Source organism: Melanotaenia boesemani, chromosome 3, assembly GCF_017639745.1.
Source record: "Melanotaenia boesemani isolate fMelBoe1 chromosome 3, fMelBoe1.pri, whole genome shotgun sequence".
Lineage (NCBI taxonomy): Eukaryota > Metazoa > Chordata > Actinopteri > Atheriniformes > Melanotaeniidae > Melanotaenia > Melanotaenia boesemani.
Genome location: NC_055684.1, coordinates 33,814,689 through 33,829,684, shown reverse-complemented (window position 1 = coordinate 33,829,684; position 14,996 = coordinate 33,814,689). Strand labels below are relative to the sequence as shown.

At 38.4% G+C, this 14,996-nt stretch overlaps 1 protein-coding gene across 1 annotated transcript; it reads right to left on the bottom strand.

The window, feature by feature from the left end:
* Positions 1-6,019: 6,019 nt before the first annotated feature.
* On the bottom strand, positions 6,020-11,012 carry LOC121637085 (keratin, type II cytoskeletal 8-like). The gene is made up of 9 exons (XM_041980990.1): positions 10,497-11,012; positions 8,883-9,091; positions 8,471-8,531; positions 8,279-8,374; positions 8,010-8,174; positions 7,142-7,267; positions 6,773-6,993; positions 6,619-6,659; positions 6,020-6,387 (listed from the first exon to the last, which is right to left on the bottom strand). Exons 1-9 carry the CDS (start codon positions 10,947-10,949, stop codon positions 6,131-6,133), a joined length of 1,629 nt encoding a protein of 542 aa, XP_041836924.1. The 5' UTR covers positions 10,950-11,012; the 3' UTR covers positions 6,020-6,130.
* Positions 11,013-14,996: the final 3,984 nt, after the last annotated feature.

Genomic DNA, 14,996 nt, shown 5'->3' with positions numbered 1-14,996 from the left:
CCGGGTGCCTCTCCTGTAAGCTAAGAACAGGAAACTGAGGCTACACTTTGCAAAGGCTCGCCAAAATTGGACAAAAGAAATTTTCAAAAATGTTCCCTTTTTCTGATAAATATCAATTTCAGCTCCACATTCAGATGGTAGTGTCATAAATTTGCATAAACAACATAAAAGCATGGATCCATTCTCCCTTGTATCAACAGTTCAGGCTGCTGGTGTGGGGGATGTTTTCTTGGAGTATTATTGTTGACCATGTCCACCCCTTGCTGACTGTACTGTTCCCATCTTCTGATGGCTACTTCTAGCAAGATAATGCTCCATGTCACAGAGCTTAAATCATCTCATGATGGTAACTAGAACAGGACAATGAGTGCACTGTACTCCATTGACCTCCACAGTCACCACATCTCAATCCAATAGAGTAGCTTCGGGATGTGGTGGAACGGGAGATTCTTGTCATGAACGTGTGGCCAACAAATCTGTAGTACCTGCCTCATACTGTCATGTCAATTTAGACCAAAATCTCTCAGAAATGTTTTTAACACCCTGTTGAACCAGTGTCATAAAGAATTATGACAATTCTGAAGACAAAAGGTGTCTTAGCAAGTTCTACAAGTGCCATGTTGCCAGCTGGCCTGGCACTAGCAAGGTATACCTAATAAAGTAGGCTAGTTAAATCACCAACCCATCACAACTATGCATGTCCTCACACACCTCTATAGCTCACAAGCTTTTGACCCTGCACAAGACTGCCATAGAGAATGTATATTCCTAAGGGTGAAGTACATACTGTAGGTCACTGAGTGATAATATGAGAGTGTATGAGAGCAGCTCTGTATTATATGTAGGTGTCACCATGAATGCCTCTTAAAGAGCAATATTCCAGCATGAAAACAGTCCAAAGCACGCTGCCAACATCAAACATGACTATCGAAGTGATAAGTGAAAACACCGACCTGACAAAGTATGTTGCCTTGTTTAATTCAACATACAAATAATTTTGAGTAATGTTTATATTAACTAATAATCATTTAACTCATTATACTTATAAATCGAGGCGAGAGGATCACAATAAAGTAAAAAATCTTGAATAACAAAAATAAATCTAGCTTAAGTTGTTTTTACAGTCAAAAGTTATGTAAGGGGAGAAGAATTTTGTTCGACACACCCTCTGCATTCTTGAGGGTAATGCACAAGAGACAGACCCAGAGTGACAATGAAAGTCTGTGCATTTCTATCAGAGCTTGATATAAGAAACAAAGTTTACAGGAGAGCCCCATGCCTCAAATATCAGATTATAATTGCAAAAACCTAGATTGTTTTGGTGATGATGGCCTAATCAGCTGTTATTGCTAAGAACTTTTGGTACAGAATAAAGATGGAAGATTTTACAAAGCTGCATTAAAACTGGACTAAACCCTTTATATGATTAAGCTGGGAACATAGTGCTGCTGTCATCTAACCCAGTGCTTATCATACTTTTCAAGCCACGACCCTCAAGGTAACATACGTTGTTGTTCACGACCCCCACCCCCACTCGACCACTTAGTGATTAAATGTGTGATGAATCAAATGGGTCGTATTGCAGCCATTCTCTAAATGTAAGGGTGGAAACCTGTCAGAATCTTCATAAATAAGGAGGATAAAGTGGGTTTTGGTGGTTCACTGCTGTGACAAGGCATCTACATGCCAAAAAACAGCTTCTCTCAAGGAGACAATGTCAAATTCAGATTTTTAATATGACATGAGTACTAAACTATATATTTTTTACAATTATCTGGCAATCCCCATAGGAGTCCCGACAGCCAGTTTGAGAACCACTGATCTAACCTAAAAGTCTGTTAGCGTGTACTATTTAGAGCTAAAAAAAAAACGAATCTTAAAGAGGGGCAGGAGAGTTTAGTTCTGTCAGATTGCAACTTAGATAACCTACCAGGTTAGAACCAGACTATGGTAAATGACAGGTCTTGCTGTCAGGTGCCCTGGAGTTATGTAATGTACTGAGAAGCACAGTCCTCCCCTTTTGCCTTCAACAGATGCCCTGCAGGGACTGAATGACTTGTCAGTCAGTGTCAGTGGAAAATGACAGACGATAGCGTCGTAAAACTGACACATTGCTGTTATCTTTCAGTGTTGTTAAGCCGAAAGCATTTCATGTTGGTCAGAAACCAAACATCAAATGCTTAGAATTGCTGAGAAGGGTGCAACACAGCTGATGTGACTTTCACACCTTCCTAAACATTGTGTTCCTGTTGTGTACTAATTCTTAAAAGACAGATAATCCTCAGTTTTTCCTTTCATATGATTACATACACCACTATTCAAAAGTTTGGGGTCACTTTGCCATGGGATTCAATAGGGAAGTGACCCCAAACTTTTGAACGGTAGTGTATTTTTTGTTGAATTTAGCAACAGTAGCTTTGCAGCCACTGGGTGCACCTATGCAATCAATGCAGTTCTATTTCAAAAATTTAACCCTTTTGTTAATACTGTGAGAGAAGATATAGTTTTTCTCTGTATTTGTTGCTGAAACCAAAGCTAGTCAGGTTTCTAATATCCAGCAAATGCTTCTAAAATTGTTTACCCCAAACAAGATCAGCCTCGTCAAGTTTGCACAATTGTAACGAAAACATTTTAAAATTTTTCTTATTAATTGAGACACATGTTTTGGCAAATTCATGCAGCATTTTTTCAATGTCTCTTTTTTCCTTTTATGCTCTTGGATAGTCTTTTAAAAAAAACATGAAAGTGTTCTGCCTTGAATTAAATTAGATTTATTTCTCAAATGCTATATAGTTTGATTATTTTAATCCAGGCAGTGCTTTGTGTAAAATCCCTTGTGCAATAATTACCTAAGGCAAGCAGAGTGCACATTTCCAATCATTTCAAATGCAATGAGATTACCTTGGAGCATAATGTCCAAAGAGGCGTAATTCAAACAGAAATATAAGTTTCAGCTGCAGGTGTTTGAGTAAAAGCAGAAATGACACACCTCCACCTGGCATCTGAAGAAGCTGGAATACTCCATAATCATACAGATCTGCATCGTCTATCAGTTGCCTCCACCCCAACTTGCAGAGGAGTTCAGACCAGTTTTTCAGCATGAGTAACAGACCTTCTTTTTTTTGTAAGCCTAAAAGCACTTGTCAATCTTGAACATATCTTATCAAGTCCTAACAGAAAAATTCTGAATGAAACAAATTCATGCAAGGATTTGTTGTACTGCCGCCGGTGCAGTGTAAATGCATTAAAGACCATTAAATCTGACAGTTTACACGAATAGATCACAAAACCCTGGAGCAGCATTGTAACTCATTATGTCTCTGCTAGCATTTAAACATCAGTCAATCACAGAGAGATTTTATATGTCAAATGTTTTATTGTACACCAATTAGTGTAAACTGCTTGATAGTGATGACAAAGACAACCTTTTTATCTGCTGATACATGCACTTGCTTCAGCTGCTTGGTGTTCTCACTTGCTGCATGGACAGGTGGTGTAATTGTATGTTGTTGGCTATAATATCACGTGCCATGTAAACCTAACATGCAACCTGGAGTCATAGCACGAGCAAATTAATAATCTAAAAAAAGACATTTTCTTATTAAAATAGTTTTTTGTGACAGGGTATATTTCCAGTTCAAAGGTAATTTATGACACATTTTGGCCAGATTGCATGGTTAGTCACTACACTATTTTTCACACTATTTATTCTACTACATAGAATTTGTGATAATTTATATATTTGTTGGTTAATCTGATAAATTACAGAAAGTTTCCAACACTACTTTGAATACTTTGGATTGTAACAAAGTCAAGCCTCGGAAATCAACATTTGCACCTGAGAAATAGTCCAATTTTTTTTTTTTTTTTTTTTTTTTTTGTATTACATGTAATTCATTAAATTGTCTTAATTAGGTGCAGGGTTAAAGCACTTGCATCTATGCAGTTAAACGAAACAGAGAGAAAGGCATTCACTTTTTTTCTTATTCAGGTGTGAACATATTTTCTCTGCAGCGAATTCCAGCACACAGTTGTAGACAGAGGCATACTGTGCATATTGCATAGCATAAAGGTTTAACTGGTACTTGTAACTACATGCTGTCAAGTCTTGGTTATCAGACAGTTATTGTATTGTTCTTCTTAACTCTACCCTATAGCCTCACCCAATACTTCACACACTTATGCATCCGTAATATTTTGTTAGGACATTTTTGGGAGGCTCTGGGCTGGCCACTGTGGCAAAGATTTTACACCCAGCTCTAAAAGTAGATAAGATGTTGAAGCAAGCAAGACATTATGGTGATCAGCTGTCAGGGTCCTGCAGCATAGTCAGTCCTTCTTGTTGCAACATGAACAGTCCACATCAGTTCAGCAGTACTACAACAAGGAGGAGGATGCATGCTGGTTTAGTGTGTCATTTTCAGAGTTTGTGTAATGTGTGTCCATCCCGCCTATGGGCAGCTCACACAGCTGTTTGTGAATGAACAAATGTTACGATATGTCACTGAATGAACGTATGTCTGAATGTTACATAATGGACCAAGAAGCTGAAGCTGGTTCCAGTATAGCAAAGCACCCAACCAAGATAAAAACAAACTTATAACCCAACAAAACAGCAAATTGTATTTTTCACTCTCCTGTTTTATGCAGATAAAACAAACAATAATTCATTAAGTTTGAGGAGTACTGAACAAAGCCAGCTGGCTCCTTCCTCCCTCCAAACTCAGAGGTAAGCTAGCCATTTTTTGTTACTGTATGTCTAAAATGCAATTTAAGTTGCTCAAGCTACCCCATAGTTCTTCTCATTTTGCTTAAGTTTAGAAAGAAATATGTTTCTCTTACTTGTGGTGCTTCCTTCATAAATTGAAATACTCCATTTACAGTATCAGATCCAAATCCAGCTAAAACAGCTTTTCTTACTAGAATAGTTTTTATTTCTAAGAGGGAAATTACAGCAGTTTTTAGCTCCTATAATGTAATTTCAGGTCACCTATTGCTGTAACTGTTGTTGAAAACATATTTTGTGTGCAGACTGCACGTTCTTTCTGTGGTATTGTTTTTGTTCAGTTAGCTCATCAGTTTTTCAAACCTGAACATGCTCCAGTTTGTCCCAGTCTGTGTCAGCGGCCCATTAAGGCTGACAAACTGTGGGTGGGATTGTGGGATTTGTGAAGTTTTCAGTTTCTGACTTTAAGAGAGGTTGTGTGGCCTTGGGTGGGGCACCACCACCCACAATTCATGCTCAAACTTGTTTCTTGCTGTGCTTGGAAGGCCGTTTAGGTGTTTTACTGAAAGGGGTAAAGGTCCTGTTTTCTGTCCATCTATTATGTTATGCTCCTTAAGCATCTTAACATCTGCATGAGTGATTGTATTTAATCACTAAGTACGTTGGTCTGTCTTTGAAACAGACTGCATGTTGGATTATTTTGTTTTCAAGAGAACTTTGGATGCATACTGTATTACAGGCAATGATAAAAAGGTGTGATCATTTTACAGGAATACATCATTGCAAGACTGCATGACCGTCAAACTGAAAATTGTAACCATGTAACCGGAGAAAAGCAGGCTGGGGCTTGTCAGGTGTTGCTTGCTTGGACCTTTATCTGCTATGTTTGCCTTCTCTGTCAAACTCTTTTAAAAGTAAAACTTGTTTGTGTGTGAGAGAGTGCATTAAAAATACATAAATACTAGATGAGAAGTCACTTCAGGATGCTCAAAAGTGTTTTCCAATTGATTTGTGCAATACATCACAACAAAAGACAAAACAAAGATTGACATATCTTTATTTTTGAAGGTGATTTATTGCTGTTTCATCGGGGTTTCAGGTGTTGCCCAAACAAATAAATGAGGAATTCGGTTACTGCTCTGTATGAAGTTGACTTCTGTGCAGGGTCACATGACAGCTTTGCTTTGCAGCAGTGCCAACTGCTGGCTAAATAAGTGTGGTGCAGAATACAGGAGTTTCATCCCAGACTCGTTTGCACAACTTCATGAGATCTCAGGAGGAAGGTTGTTTTTACAGCTTTTACTCATCCTTCATTTGGGAGAACTTTAAAGAAGCAGAAAAGGGGACAAAGACACAAATATTTTTCTTATTTTCCCCAATCATTGTTAAACCATCATGAAGGCATCACTCTTCAACCACAGCTTCAGCTTCCACCTGCTCCTGCTCCTTCTCCTCTGCAGTGACAGACTCTTCAGTTGCTTCTTCCTGCTTCTCTTCAGCCTTGATCTCCACAGTTTCAGTCTTGGTCACTGTGGTGCTCTTCACCGTCGCTCCTTCGAATGCAGAAGCTGAACCACTGCTAGACTTGATTCCATCAAAGGAAGAGCTGACGTAGGATGGAATGCGAGAACTCTCCAGACTGAATGCACTGTAGTTCATAGCTACATGTTGAGAGGAAGATAGTCGTGATTAAAATCAAGCTTTTGCTTCTTATGCATCAAAAGACGCATCGTGTCTTAAATGTGTTTCTGTCTTTACTAGGAATTCTTTTTCACACCTACTGTAAAAGAAATACATTATAATTAGATTGTAGTTATAGAGGTTTCTATCATAACATAGCAAAAATCAACCAACAATTTAATTATTTAAGTGGAGGTAAAATATTGACTTACAAGTCTGCTTGGTTACATTGGTCTTGATTCCTGTTGCTAACCTGTAGAAGCAGAAGAAAAGCAACAAAAACCAGAATGAGTTCCTATCCATCATGATACTGTGTGCAGTTATTACTGCCACATAAAGACACATAACCCTAGAATAACAGTTTACCTGCTCTCCTCTCCTTCAAGCAGTTTCTTATACGTAGCTATTTCAATGTCCAGAGCCAGCTTAACATTCATCAGTTCCTGGTACTGGCGGACTTGCAGGGCCATATCCTGCTTGGCTCTCTGAAGAGCTTCCTCCAGCTCTCTGATGCGGAGCTTAGCATCCTTCACTGCCAGTTCACCCCGCTCCTCAGCTTCTGCAATCTGAGCTTCCAGATTGTTTCGCTACAAGTAGAGGAACACGGGAAGAGTGAGGTGTGATATGAAAGCTTTCTTCACTTCACAGAATATTAAAAAAGGTAAAAAAAAAAAGCCTAGAAACCATACAGCAGTAAAACATTTCTGTGTGTAAAGCTTAAACTTGATTCCTTACCTGTGCTTTAACCATGTCAATTTCAGACTGGAGCCTCATGATCTTGCGGTTGATGTCAGCGATTTCAGCCTTGGTCGATTTCAGGTCGTCGCCATATCTTCCTGCTGACTGTTGCATCTCTGCATACTACGACAATCAGGGAGAGAAGCCAAAATCATGAAATAAAAGATCAGTTCTAGTCAACTTTTCAACTGTTATATCAGGTGTTGCTTGAGTATGGTCTTCACCACACATATTCTTCAATTTTATTTATTTATTCTTTATTTCTTACCCATGTATACAAATTACAGGTGTTTTAGCAGATGTGTGCAAAAGAGTAAGTTTTCTTGAACTTGCAAATAAACAATTCAGTAAAGTGAGCATGAAATACTTACATATCCTGTATAAATCTATAGAATGTATAGAGCTTACATATTATAGCATAGTCACTACCATTTTCAAAATGGAGAATCAAAGTGAACAGCAGCTACTTGGTGAAAGGGTGATGGTAGTGCTAAAAACATCGCCGGGGAGGCCATAAATGAGATTAACGATTGTATTTTAAGAGGAAATTTCTAAAAGTCAGTAAACAGTCTGAGCAATGGTTGACTACCATATGGGAAAAGGCATAAAATATTCAGACTAGTACACCTAACATGAGGATGAAGACGGCATCTTTCCATCAGAATAAGAAGTTTTTAATACATTAAATAAAAGGTTTAATGTGATTAGCTTTCAAAGCTCACCCTGTGGCAAGTAAACTTACTCTTTCTCAAATGTCCTGACTGTTTCACAAAATGAACCAGTGTTTTGGAAATATCATAACAAGAAAATAACTCAAGGGACTTTTCTGGTTGCAGGCTTTAACTAACACAGTATGTTTTCCCACCTTGGTTTGGTACCACGACTCGGCCTCTGCTCTGCTCCTGTTGGCAATCTCTTCATACTGAGCACGCACTTCAGCAATAATAGCATCCATGTCAAGGTTACGGCTGTTGTCCATCTCAACCACAACAGATGTGTCCTTGATTTGGCTCTGCAGCTCATTGAGTTCCTGCACAAGATCGTAAATGAATACAGACACGGGAAAATGCATAGCAAAAAGCTGTAGTAAGTCATTGTCTTTTGGAACTGTGAAGTTAAATAAAAGGTTATAACTGCATCATAGATCTGCCTCAGGAACTCAATCTCATCAGAGAGTGCGTCCAGTTTGGCCTCCAGCTCCACTTTGACCATGTAAGCTGCATCTGTGTCCTGCAGTGAGAAAGATTGTTGAATATAGCTCTGAAGATAAAAACAGGCTATTGTGGGAACTCCTGAAAAAGAAATATAAATCAAATCTGCACAAACCTTCTTTATGACAACAAAGTTGTTTTCACACTCATTGCGTTTGTTTATCTCATCCTCATACCTGAGACAGAGAAGACAGAGACATTGTCAATATGATGTCTAAATGATCCTTTCACTCACATTATTTCATTTCTAGCTGAAGGATTTCAGTTACGGGTCATAATTTTTGCTTTATCAGCCATGACGGTAACTTCTTAAAATCTTATTATTGCAATGACATACATTATACAACTTTTTCCAAAGCTTCTGATTATGCATATGAACTAACTAGAAATTTTCTTTTTCTACACAGTGAAGAATATGCCAGCTAATAATTTTTCCATAAATAAAGTTTGGATGCACAAACACCAGTTGAAATTAAAGCAGTGCTACGTTTGGTTAAAAAAAAGCCACCATCAGCTATTCCACTCACTTGTTTTTGAAGTCCTCCACCAGACCTGTCATGTTCTGAAGGTCGGATTCCAGTTTGAACTTTTCATGGCCCAAGTTGTCCAGCTGTCTACGGAGATTTGAAATGTAGGCCTCGAACATGGCGTCAATGTTGGAGCGAGACACAGTTTGTTCCTGCAGGAGCTTCCACTTAGTCTCAAGCATTTTGTTTTGCTGTTCAAGGAAACGGACCTGGAAACAGAGCAGATCAAGCATCACTGTTTTGTTTTGTTTTGTTTTGGTTTTCTTTTTTTTTTTTTTTTTTTTTTCTTGAAAATTGTTCATTCTTCTGGCAAACAGAGAATACACAGGATGGTCCTAGAAACGTGCTAAATGGATGTGGGAGTGGGAGGGGGTATGTTTGCTGACAGACAACAAAAAAGGGAACCAGCTGAAAAATAAAGACTAATTGAACTTGTTCCTCCTCCAGCAGCGTTGAAATGTCACATCAGTTCCTCCTCTTTTTACTTTAACCCGTAGTGCTGCACTTCAACAAAGTGTCACACTGTGTCCCAGTTGTCCCTTTTCAACTTTTCCTTCAGCGTCCTGACCCTGGGTGGGGTCCTGCTACCATTGCAAACACCATGAAAGACACACACATCGGTGTGTGTTTGTGCAGTATCATAATGGCACAAGGAGCAGTGGGAGGATGAGCTTTGTTTTACAATCTGAAGATTGATTCACAAGTTCTTTTCTACATGATGTGTGTGTGCCACCTTGAACAAAAAAAGCACTTTGACAAGTTAAAGAAGCGGATAAGTGAAGGATCTTATTAGTCATGGTCGAAAAAATCTGTTAATGGACGAGGTGTTTTTTTCTGATATCTCACTAATCATGTTTGGTGGATGGTATTTAAAAATGATCTATTGTTCTTCCAGGTAAACAGCTTTGTTGGTTGTTTTATTGCTTCATAAGACTAACTTCACTTTCTAATAATAAGCTCATCTCATGCATTTTTTTATTAAACCATTTCAGTTTTAGTTAGTGTTTGTGCAGGCTGTTCATATTCAGGCAATAAGCTTTGGACGCTGCACTACAGATGAGATATCTATTCGCAAAGAAAAACACAAGAAGACACCTGAAGTTTCCTTTGCTTTCATTACCACTCACTTTTACAGGAAATTGTTGGATGCACCCCTTCGAGCAAAAATGTCCTGCTCTTCATGTCAGGCCTGGATCCAGAGTGATCTTCTGTTCTATCTTTCTATAGAGTGAAACGTTTGAAGAATATCCTCCACAGATTTACTTCACGGATGGAATAATATTATCAACAATACTGCTTTGTTTGGAATTTTCTTAAGGATGATCTCATTCATGAAACCCAGACTCTTTTCTCTATCCCAGTTTTGGCTTACGATGCATTAATTTCCTCTAAAGTTTCTGGGGTTTTTTGTGTGTGTGTGTGTGTGTGTGTGTTTTTTTTTTTTTGTTTTTTTTATCCTCGTGTGGATTTTTTTTTTTCTCAACAGTTATGTCACCAGAATGAACAAGGCTGTTTACTATTGCTCTTCTTGCAGGTTATGTGTCCTATGCTGCAGCATATATTTCCTTATCTGATAAAAAGTCTTGACTATAGGTGAACCTTGAATAGACTGACCTTGTCAATGAAAGAAGCAAAGCGGTTGTTCAGAATCTTGATCTGTTCCTTCTCCTGGGTGCGAATCACCTGGATGGTGGGGTCAATCTCCAGGTTCAAGGGAGCCAGCAGGCTCTTGTTCACAGTCACCGCTGTGATGGGGGCCACCACTTCATTGGCCATGCCACCTCCCATGCCGCCACCAAATCCCATATAGCCAAACTCCACTCCATCTCCTCTTTGTCCGGATCCCCTAGCAGCAAACCCACCAACCACCTGAAATCCACCAGTAGTCACAGCAGCACCACTGCTGCCCACACCCCCGTAAGAGCTGTGAACAGCATAGCTCTGCCTGGCACTCCCCACACCGCGGCCTCCATAGCCAGAGAACGAGCGGCTGCTGTAGCCCTGGGTCGGGCCCCTGGAGGACGACACAGTAGAGAGGGTGGTGGTCTTTATGGCTCTGATAGACATGTTCACAGATGGACTCTGCAGGACTGAGACGAAGTGAAAGGAGAAGAAACTCTGCTGAGGGAAGGAGAGTCAGGCAGATAGACCCTCCTTGGTCCTCTGTGGTATTTATCAGAGTGGGGGGTGGGACCCTGCTGAGGTACGATTGGCTGGTGTCCCCAATAGGGGAGTGAGGGATGAAGAGGGAGAGAAAGTGAGGAGGGGAGAAATGAGGCAATGACAGAGTAGAAAATTGCATCATGTTACACATTTACAGCACATTAGAAGCACAAAACTATTCAGTGTGCTGTTTCTATAAAACTACTGCAGAAACTCAAAAGTTCTTTCACCTTCAAACTGATATTCCACCTTCTTTATGATTACAAATGTTAATTCAAATGCATGTGGCACACAAGAAGTTGTATTTTCCACACACAAAAAGTCTAACCTTGGGTATAATGAACAACCCTATAATTTTACGACCCTCTTCTTTTTTATACTTCTCATAGACATGACATATGGCAAGGTAAAGTGTGGTTGTCCAGTGCAATGTTCTGCATTCTTGGTGGGCAGTGACTACAGTAAATGTCTCATAATTGCGGGAGCGACAGATTTACCCATTTTGTATCATCTATTTTTATGATGCTTCATGTTTTGAAGGCTGTATGTAGCCAAAAAGCTTTGAATCAAACATTTATTCAGAAAAAAAGTAAAAAATCCAGGAGCTCAACGTAAAAGAACTCCTTAAAAATGAGCAGAATGCATAATTGTATGGTTCAATGTGCATGATGTTTTCATTATCAGCTGCAGTCGATGAACTTTGCAGACATTCCTTTCATATCAGAGACCAAACAGTCTTGTCTTTTTTCTTTATCTCCAAACTCCACCTTACTCTAAAACAGCTGCACCCACCTGTAAAAGAAACACATCCTGAGATTGTATGCCATAGATAGATAGATAGATAGATAGATAGATAGATAGATAGATAGATAGATAGATAGATAGATAGATAGATAGATAGATAGATAGATAGATAGATAGATAGATAGATAGATAGATAGATAGATAGATAGATAGATAGATAAAATGTGTACAGGCAGTGGGGCACATTTGGTGGAAAATAAAACAACCTGAAAGACTTTTTCAGGCTCTAGAGAAACAAAAAAAATCAATGTTTTGCTTGGCTAGTTGCAGACAGTGACGTGATGCTTCACAGTGGTGCTCTTGTGCTAGACTTGAAGGCAACCATATATGTACAAGTTAGCCAGTTTTTGCTGTTTCACTTAACTCTGCCTCACAAACAGGGGCCAACTGTTAACTAAAGCTGCAGTTATGTGACATTTTAGTGGATAAATTTAGATTAAAGTCCCTTTTCTCATTTCTAAAGACCATTTTTCATTTTAAGAGCACGAGGTAAGCAAAGGGGTAATTTAAAAAGTTTACCCCCTCAGCCTTAGGTCTCCTGAGAGGCCACGGATGTTCGTTTGTGTGAAGCTGCTAAATGACACATTGAGGAAGGAATGTGCTGAGACACATACATGCGACAAGTCAGAGAGGAGGGATAGTGAGAAGTGGAGCAAGATGGGTATATGAGAAGACAATTAGCAAAGATAAGAAACAAATCTGTTGGACGACCACTGACTGACTCACTGGGATGTTCTGTAACGACGGGGTGGGTTAAATGAAAGTGCACACAAAACAGTGTTTACAACGCTGCTTTAGACTGACAGCTACATGGATATGAAACTATGAGACAACTGAATAAGAATAGAAAAGAACACTGTATTACAGAAAACTAAACTAAAAGGATGGTGATGGTTCATCTTTGGTCTTTAATTCAGACTTTGTAGTGTTCATGAGCCAAGCCTTCAGAGCTTTCAGAAATGCTATAAAACATAATCTCCTGCTTCACCCTGTAATGTCTGTTCAAACAAAAACCTTCACAACAGATACGGATAAAATCTCTACAAGGCGTGTACCTTAGAGTTGAGGACACTTTTAAATGCTGTATCATATGCATGCATGGAGCTTCCACTTATCCTCCCACAACAGCGTGTCTTGTAAATTTGAGACTCGTGCCCTCTAGTGACTGGATCATGCAGTTAAATATTTTTTAACAAAGCAAACTGAACTTCAAAAAAGCCATGGTATCATCAGAGCTTTTCACTGACCACTAACTTATCATGAAACTTGAACTTTATCAAAGAATTCAAATTTGTAGCAGTGTCAGCCGCAGGGGAACACAGCGTCCATCTGCCAGTCTGTTATTGCTCTACTTTGGGCCAGACTCACGAATCTTAACAACTACAGGATGGATAGCAATGACACCTGATGCATAGATTCACAACGACCAAAAGTTTCAATCCACTGACTTTGTCAAGTTTCTGATTTGCAGTGCAGTCCTAAAGTATAATGTTTTGGTTATAAGTGAATTTCAAACTTTTGGATAGATGAACAAAGATTATCCAAAAGGAAAACATCTGATGATTTTGATCATCTTTTGGCTTTCATCTACAAATGTAAACACCATTTCTAATGAGTAACTCACTTGTTTAAATTTGTATGTTCAGTTTTAGCTTACTAACAATTCAATTCAATTCAGCTTTATTTGCACAGCACCAATTCCCAACAAAGTAATCTCTTCTAGAAATGTAACACTAAATAATAATATGTTTAAAGGATGGATAATAATGAAAATTATTTTAAAATTGACTTAAAACTAGTGTAGTGAAACTGGTGTTCCATGGAAAGACGTTGCTGTCCTCCTCCACCACCCTACTACAACACTGAAATTTCACTCTGGTATAAATAAAGTATATTTAATTTCTTTTCATTAAGTGACTTGTGGCCATTGCTACCCCGACCACCCCCTGTAGCTCTGCACCTGTTTTACACCAACTTTATTGGTTCATGTTGTACATTTTTTGAGACAAAAATCAGGAAAAAACTTATTATGAGGACTTTCCAATACTAAATAAAAAAATTAATGACAACAATTTTTTAAAACATGTTGGATTAATAGAAGTTGATTTTATCAGTATATATTTTAGTTTCAGCAAGTGACTAAATTTGCTTTGCTGGTAAAACTTTAAAAATGTTTAACTAAAAGTTTAATTGAATTGATTTTGCAGCATAACATATGAACAAGAAATTAACATCTCTTTCCCCTGATATGTTTTGGCTGTAAGAAATGTTAAATAAAAGGGAACATTATATATATATTAATTAAATTTCCCTTTCATGTGACCATGTCAGTTTACCCACCTTAAAAATATATATAAATTTATTACAGATATTTCAAATTCCATCTAGCAAAGTCCCTCCCTTCTTAACATTTTTCCTTTCTTCAACCAAACCGATTATTTATCTTAATCCAGGACATGGAAGTGACGCTCCAGAGTATCCACTCCTTTTATGTCCCTCTGTGAAATGTCTTTGAGCTAGAAATGGACATGACATCCCACGGAGAAAATGTCTTGTAGACGACACATTTCACCAACCTCTGATGTGTGACCCTACCACCCTGCCAATACTGACCATTAAAACAAGAACAGCCGTGCTTACATATAGTTACCTAAATCTATATCCATATTGATTCATATAAATATAAAAAGATGGATTATTTTTATTGTATTTCTTGTGTAAGCTAGTGAGGGAGTGAGAACGGAAAAAAAGAGAAGAGAAGGGAGGATAAAAGGAAGTGAGTGAGTAAGAATGTGTCACACTCATGTACGTGTTAGCATTCCTTCATGCACCAGAGAATTCTTTAAGTATGCATATGCATACATGCAAATGCAGGTTTTGACTGTTTATATAAGTGTGTGAGAGCTCTTCTTCTGCACTAAAGCTGTTTGAAAGGAAAAATGGATGGATGAGAAATTCATTCAAGGCTGCACCAGGCTGGGAACTGTAATAATATGGCACTTGTCCAAGATTTGTGAAACTTTGAAACTCCTTTAGTAGTAATTTCCAGATTCAAGCTGTGCCACAATGATTCACAAGCTCCTATTTTTCCAGTTTTCTTTTCTTTTTTCTTTTTTTTTTAAATATTGTACATTTTAGAAACTTCCT